The sequence below is a fragment of the Diceros bicornis genome, chromosome 27, assembly GCF_020826845.1.
Source record: "Diceros bicornis minor isolate mBicDic1 chromosome 27, mDicBic1.mat.cur, whole genome shotgun sequence".
Taxonomy (NCBI): domain Eukaryota; kingdom Metazoa; phylum Chordata; class Mammalia; order Perissodactyla; family Rhinocerotidae; genus Diceros; species Diceros bicornis.
In genome coordinates this window covers 2,965,746-2,973,204 of record NC_080766.1, presented here as the reverse complement: position 1 = coordinate 2,973,204, position 7,459 = coordinate 2,965,746, and the positions used below count along the sequence as shown (strand labels likewise).

The 7,459-nt window shown below is 54.3% G+C and overlaps 1 protein-coding gene across 2 annotated transcripts; it reads left to right on the top strand.

The window, feature by feature from the left end:
- Positions 1–3,136: 3,136 nt before the first annotated feature.
- Positions 3,137–5,781, top strand: LOC131423090 (ral guanine nucleotide dissociation stimulator-like). Of its 2 annotated transcripts, none has more exons than XM_058570671.1 (5): positions 3,137–3,311; positions 3,428–3,744; positions 4,515–4,694; positions 5,102–5,201; positions 5,700–5,781. In XM_058570671.1, the coding sequence occupies exons 1-5, from the start codon at positions 3,209–3,211 to the stop codon at positions 5,747–5,749; spliced, it is 750 nt and encodes a 249-aa protein (XP_058426654.1). In that variant the 5' UTR covers positions 3,137–3,208; the 3' UTR covers positions 5,750–5,781. The 2 variants fall into 2 exon arrangements, with proteins under 2 accessions (XP_058426654.1, XP_058426655.1); XM_058570672.1 differs by having other exon boundaries at positions 5,102–5,205; positions 5,704–5,781.
- Positions 5,782–7,459: the final 1,678 nt, after the last annotated feature.

Here is a 7,459-nt window from a genome sequence, read left to right as displayed (position 1 = left end):
GGAGTCATTGTCCTGGTTGAGGTTGGATGCCTCAGGAATGAAGAAGACAGGTTGTGGGGGACAGCAAGATGGGAAAGGTAAGCTCCCGAGATTCACCCCACTCTCTCGAAGGCGACAGGTCCTGCTCCTTTACCTCTGGGACCCTGGAGAGCCTCTGCCTTGAGGACATCTGAGGAATGGTTCCCTTCTGTTTGGTGGAGTTTTGGTGAGAGCTGCAGTGCTAGTGCTGGCCACCAGGGGGCGGGCAGCCTCTTGCATCAGTGGTGGCAAGTTAAATTTTGTTTTTATTTTTTTCAGTTGTATTGAGATATACTTGATATACAGCACTATGCAAGTTAACATTGCTGTGTGGTACATTTGAAAGTTGCTAAGAAAGTAGATCCTAAAACTTCTCATCACCAGGAGAAAATCTTTTATTTCTGTTTGGTGAGTGATGTTAACTAAACTTATTTGGTAACCATTACATAATATATATATACATCAAGTCCTTTCCTTCTGCTGTAAACCTGGAATTTACACGGTGTCCACTGAACATTACTTGACCTCCTGGAGCAGAGAAGAGTCAAGCAGAGGTCTTTCTGGCTGTCCCCCTGCCTCAGAAACAACTTGTACCTCCTATTACTAGTGTTCATCTCCACAATCAAAGTTGGTCAGAAGCAGGGGGAGGGGTGCAAGATCTTCCCATGTACTCATTCAGCAGCTGTGCACTGAGCACTCACCCTGTGCCAGGTGCCCTGGTGGGCCAAAGTGCAGGATGAAAATGACCAAGTGGTCCCTGCCTGCCAGGAGATCACAGTCCAGAGGGGAAATGGACAAAAGCAAAGACATGAGAAAGAAAAGAGCAAGTGCTGTAGAGAAACACAGCAGGGGGCTGTGAGGAAGGGTTGGGTGTCATTGGGTAGGAGGGTCTGAAAGACCTCACTAGGGTGACATTTGCTGGGACCAGAATGACAAGAGGGAGTCAGCCCTGCACAAGTCTGGGAACAGTGTGTCAGGGAGATGGCACCACTGGTCCTGAGTCTCACAGGCAGAAGTGAGTTTGGCCAGAGGAGGTTAGAAATGTGGCCAGTGTGGCTGGAGGGAGCCTGGGAGGAGAGAACAGGAGCTGGGGTGGAAGATAGGGCCAGGGCCTGGTAGGCTGTGTCAGTTACCTTTCCCTCTCTGACTTCATTGCCCGTAACCTTGCATTTCAAAACTACAAATGTTGACTATCTCGCAATTTGTGTGGATCAGCAATCAGGCACGTTTTAGCTGGGTGCCTCTGCCTCAGTGAGTTGAACAGGTTGGTGCTGTGGCCTCAACTGTGGCTTGACGGGGGGAGGACTAGCCCCCAAGGTCACTCTCAGCTTTCAGGGTTCAGTTTGGACTGAGAGCCTGAGTTCCTTTCTGTCTGTTGGCCTGGGCACTCCTGTGCTTCTCTCCTCTATAGGCCTTCACATTGGGCAGCCCCAAAACACTGGTATTTGATTCCTCAGTTACAGGGATTCGACAGAGTGAGAGGGAGAGATGGAACATGAGAGAGGGAGTAAGAGGAAGTGAGAGACTTGTGTAGTTAAAATTTAGACAAGACATCCCATTGCTTTGGCTGTTATTATGTTCAGAAGCCAGTTACTAACCACTTAGTGGTTCCATGGGGATGTGTATACCATGGGTGGGGCTTACTGGGTACCACTGTGGAGGCTGCCCACCTCATAGGCCAAGATGAGGCACTTGGGTCTCATTCTCCATAAAACAGCAAACAATTGAATGGTTTAATGCCACAGGATGGCAGTATCTAAATTTCCATTAGTTTCAACCCCCTCATCATGCTGACCTGAAAATGAGGCCAAGTTGGAAATGACTGTTCCAATATCACATTGCTAGAACCCAGGCCTGTTTTGAGTGGTGTTCTGTGCTACATGTCACCCCTTCTTGTTATTTTTCCATCTCTAATTTTGTGCCTTAGGTACATGTGACACCAGCCCACAGGGGTAATAGATATTATCTCATATACACCGGGTGACATCCCTAGGAAGTAGATTCTAGCCTGATTCCCCTGGTGTAGGTTTGGAGACTGGGGAGGACCTGAGAGGCACAGGGACTATCCCAGGATGAAGAACTGGTAAGTTAAAGGAGGTCTGCATTCATCTCTGTCTCCTCAAAGCTAGGACCTGAGTTAGGTTTCTAGGGAGCTGTGGCTAGGGCTGTGTAGGCTCCTTGTGTACAGTTCAGGAAGTGACATGAGAGAGGAGGGTGAGCAGCCCGGGCTCAGGGGGCAGCTCTGGAGAAGTCTGATTGAGGTAAGGGGCCCAGGTATAGGAATCTTGAAAAATGACCTCATCTACTTGGTCCTAGGCCTCAACAGATCTTTGAACTCTGGTAACCAGGCACCCACAGCCCCTCATCCAGCTCACTTGACTGGAGACTGTCAAGAGGCAAAAATGTTTTGTTGTTTTATCCCAACTTTTGGAGGATCTGGGCTCAAAAAAGCCCAGAAAGAGAATCTTTTTGATTGTTGCCGGCATTGGCTCAGCCCTCATCCCTGACGCCTCTGGGTGTCTGACAGGAGGCAGTGAAGGGTAACATGGGGCAGCCCAGGAAAGGTTAGTGCAGACCAGGACACAACGGTGATCCCACCTGATCAACCCCAAAATCCAGGCCCCTCATCGTGTGTTTGTGTGTCATTGTGTGTCTGTGTGGAGTGAGGAAGGCAGGGTATGTGGGGCAGGCCATTCCTGGGCAGGAGCTGGTTGTTAGGTGTCGGAAGTCTGGCGGGTCTGTCATGTTCATTACCAGGTCATGGCTGGCAGCATGAGAAAGTGAGCTCCTCAAGTCGTATGTTATTGAGCCCTAGAGGTTTCATCTCCTTCCCTCCCTGACCAGAGTTCTTTGCCAAGATGCCCTCTGTGCCTGAACTGAGGAGCAGACTTTCTCTTGGGGGTTGGCCCCAGTGGCAGTGTGAAGGCAGCCCCTGATTCCCTCTGGCCCAGCTCCCTGGCAGGCTTTGCAGAACTCAACTCAGGAGGTCATCGAGTAGCTGCCCAATGGTTTCAACTCCACCAACTCACTAGACAAGGGGCAGGTGCATGAGGCCACCCACACCATCCAGTGCTGCTCTGAGATGAGAGCAGGAGCAGAGGGCCTCCACACTAGGACCTTGAGATGATGGGGTTGGACCAGAACTAGGGTGGGACCAGACAGGGGCTGTCTCTTTTTCAAGCTAAGGGGGATGTACATGCAAGTAACCTTGCCTGGTTCAGAGCTGAACTGCTGTGACCCTCTTACCCTTGTCTGGTGTGAGCTTCTGGAGGCCACTGAGGCAGAGCCAGAGGGTAAGGGGGACTGTAGCCTGGGTATTCCAGGAAAGGAAGTGGGATCTTTCCTGTGTTTAGAAGGACACATGGAAAGTCAGCTATGTGAGTGAACCTTTGTCTTTATCTCGCTCCAGCTCCAGCTGCAGAGCTCCAGCCAGCAGCAGAAGCAGAGCAGTGGGCAGTGGTGGAGGTAGAGCTGGCTCCAGCTCCATTGACACCACCCTCTCTAGCGCTGGAGCCAGCATCCCCTCCATCAGCGGCATTGGAGCTGGAGCAAGGGCCAACATCGGCTCCAGCAGGAGTGGGAGCTGCTGAGCTGGAGTCACCTGGACCATCATTTCTAGTGGGAAGTCCATCTCCATTTGTGGCTGTTAAGGAGCGTGAGAAGAAGCCTAACCTCACGGCCTTCCCTCCTAAGCTGGTGGTGGAGCAGTTGACCGTGATGGATGCGGTGAGCAGCTGGGCTCTCAGGGCAGGGTGGAACAGGCCTTCCCTCTGCCATCAGTGCCCCAGACCTGATCCAGACTCCTATGATCTGGGCCCGAATCCTGGCTCCACCCCTTTACCAACCATACGACCTGGGCAACTTTCTGAACCCCAAACATTTGCTGTCCACCTGCAGACCGTAGAGGTGGACACTAACAGGACCTGCTGCACAGAGTGGCTGTGACGGCTCCATGAAGTAGAAGAGACGGAAGGGTGAGCAGGGCCTGGCACATCAGTGGTGGAGGGGAACTCACTGTGTGCAGCCAGGTCCCTGTTGGCCCAACCGTCTGCTCAAGAGGCTCAACAGCCTCAGGACTTATTAGACGCCTGATGTGTACTTCACTATGAGGGAGACAGACAAGGCCCGTGGGTGTAGCTGCCACAGGGGAATGTGCATCTGAATGTGGAGTGGGACCAGAGGGGGGATCAGGGTGTTGGAAGATGTCCCCTTGGGAGAAGCCGAGCTGATCCACCGTCTGGAGCTTGGAGTTAGCCAGGATGGGCTGGATGCAAATGCCCCTCTCCCTTCCCTGCCAGTATTGGGTCCTGGGTCATCCTGTGCTGGGTGTCCTCGGTGGACAGAGAAGAAAAGCCAGGGACTCTCACAAGGCTCAGGCCACATCCTGAGCTTCCTGAGCTCCAGCTCTAAATTGTGACCCCTGTGTGGGACTTTGGAGGCTGGGGACACAGAGCTAGGGTGTGGCAATGCTGGGTGACACTCCCCCTGTTCCCCAGGAGCTCTTCCAGAAGGTGGTGCCCTCTCAGTGCCTGGGCTCCACCTGGGGCAAGAGGAACAAGCCCGGCCATGAGCACCTGGCACCCACCGTCCGGGCCACTCTCGACCACTTCAGAAGGGTAGCCAGCCTCGTCATCACCACCTACCTTGGGGACCCGAGCATGATGGCCCAGGACAGGGTGAGGGTGGTGGAGTGCTGGATCCAGGTGGCCCAGGTGTGCTGTGGCAGGCCCAGTGGAGCCCCTCTCTGGAGCCTTAGGAACTGCCTCCACCTTTATCAGCTCCCAGGATTGAAGTGTGTGGTCTGAGCCCCTGCAAGTCCCTAGGCCCTTCCTGCCAGGGGCACGCTGAACTTGACTCCAGGTCCTAGTGCGAGGATGCTCACTTCCTACCTGGCTCTCTCCCTGGGTTGAGCTAAAATCCTCCTCCCTGTGAGTGTTACACTTTGGGTCCTAAATGTACCCTTCTGGGGCTCCCTGAGCATCTGTCTCATCCAAGAGAGGAGATTTAAATAGAAGGGGACTGAAACTAGAGCAAGCAGGGCTCCAGCACCCCACCTCACAACTCATTCCCTTCCCTTCCCCAGGAGTGGGAGAGCCTGAAGAACTCCTCTCTCTGCACTGTCATCTCTGTTCTGCAGAAAACATCCATATGCCACCTGAAGAACACATGGGGGAAGTTTCCTGGTGGGTAGGCCTCTCTCCATAGGAGGACCAGGGTGGATGGGGGATTTCCTGTATGTCTGCCATTGGCCCTTCAGTCAGGTGGGAACTCCTGGGAGGCAGCAAATGCTTGGGACAGGGCCTGGGCCTCGGCGGTGGGTCTCTAAGTCTTCCGGTGTGCTTAGTGCACCAATTCTGCTTCAGGACTCGGTTTCCCTAAATACCAGGTACTGGATTGAGCCACATTGGAGATTTTCAAGTGTTTATAGCAACAGAACTCTATGCCCAGTTGAAACTCAAAGTGGTCAAAAGAGAGCTGCTCTGTATAGCTGGGAAATGGATACCCCAGTGACCAACAGGAGAGCCCTCTCCCAGTCCCACGAGACCTTAGCGCTCAGAGGAGCCCAGTGAGAACACTCCTCCAGGAAGTTTGAAACGCCCAGGTTGTCAAAGAAAAGGATTTGCACTTAGACCCCTCACATTATCCCTAAATTTATCCTTCCTTCTTTCCCCTCCCCTCAGGGAGAGCTCTGAAAAACTTAAGGAGCACTATAGCCAAGACGAGTCCTTGAGCAGAGAACTGATGACCAAGGTAGAGTGGAGGCTGGGGTCTGGAAAGAGAGGAGGGGCGGGGGGGGAGAGGGACTGGGTAGGCTGTGGTTTTGATAGTTTCTCACTTGAACTTTCTCTGAAACGTTCCCATCTATCTTGTCCAGGTTAACAAGTAGAGGGATCTGTTCTGCCCATGGGCAGGTGGGGTGCCATTTTTGGGTAGGAGGCCCTGGTCATGGGACACAGTGGTGTTGGCTGGGCTGTTCCAGGAGGAGTTGCTGAGCTGGCGCCATCAGCAGGTCTCTGGCTTCCATGCACATCCATCCTGCTGGATGTAGCTTTTTCCAGGCTGTTGGGTGGTTGGCGTGGGTTTAGCCCTCAGCCTAAACCTGTCCTCAGGAAGCCAGGACCCTGCCGCTCCTTCTATCTTCACCATGTCTCCAAGGGGAGGGCACCTTGCCTGCCCCAGGGACGGGCACAGCAGGGGATTCCCCTGGCCCAGGTGGACAAAGAGGCTGCTCATCCTTGGATCTGAACGGCTGGACCAGAGACAGATGTGTGTGCATTGTGGGACTCCCCACTGGACCCCTAGAGCAGTCACTCGAGTCAACCACAGGAGTCTCACCTGAGTGCCTGGTTGGCAATGACTTAGGTCCCAGGTGGCTTATGAGTAGCGTCTAGGCAACTGATGGATTCTTAGTGGATCCTGCTGAAAGGACGTTAGGAGCTTCATGTAAACGGGGAAGCAAAGCGTCCTGTCACCCCCTTGCTGTTGATCAGAGGTGGCACCTTGTGGGTCCAGTTCCTGAGTGGATAAAGAAAGAGTTCAGTGCAGGCGAATATCCTGAGTGGTTCTTTGGGGAGGAGAAGGGTTTGGCATTGCCTCAGTCCCAGCCTGGGGGTGAGACACTCCACGGGGACTGGGGCAGGCAGGAGCCACTCAACCAGACTCCCAAGACACCCCATCCTCTCCATCCACGGCTCGGCCCAGGGCCAAGCTTTGAGAGATCAGGGGACAGGACTGTTGTCAGTGGTGGGGCTGGGGGTTAGGCGAGGATGTTGGAACAGAGCCTCTGGCTGAGAGGGGCAAGCGGCCTCTCCTCTGTGGGCCCCTGAGCAACTCACTGCCCCTATTTGGCCTCTGTCTCCCCATCAAGGAAATGGAGGTATGGTGATTGTGTGGTGCAGGCCTCACAGGGGGGTGAAGAGGTAAGAGGGAGGAAAGGAATGTGGGAGCTTTCTGCCTGCTCCACCTGGAGGGGCGAGGGCGAGAACAATGATGACAGAGAGAAATGGGGTGAGGGGACTATGGCCTCACTGGCACTGTCCTCGACCCTGGCAGGAGGGGCCTTCCACGTTTGCCCCCTGGAGAGCAACCCTCAGAGAGTGCAGGAGAAGCAGCAGCAGCAGCAGCAGGTGAGTGTGCCTGTGGGGGAGGGGCTCTGCGCTCCCAACTGGAGGCCTCAAATCAAGAGGGGAGGGCCCTTCCTCTTGGTGCCACAGTGTCCGAATCCCCCAGTAGAAGTGACCAGGAGGAGGGCCTGGAAGAGCTGGTGCAGGATGGGTTTGTTGTGGGGAGGTCCAGGGACCGCACACCCTGTGATTTGCCAGAAGCCAGCCCTGGGAGGTGAGGAGGAGGAGTGTGGTGTTCTTGGGGTGTGAAGGGAGGAGGAATTGAGGGGAGACTGCTGAGGGTCCTAGGCTGCTCCCCGTGGGAACACTTGGGTGGG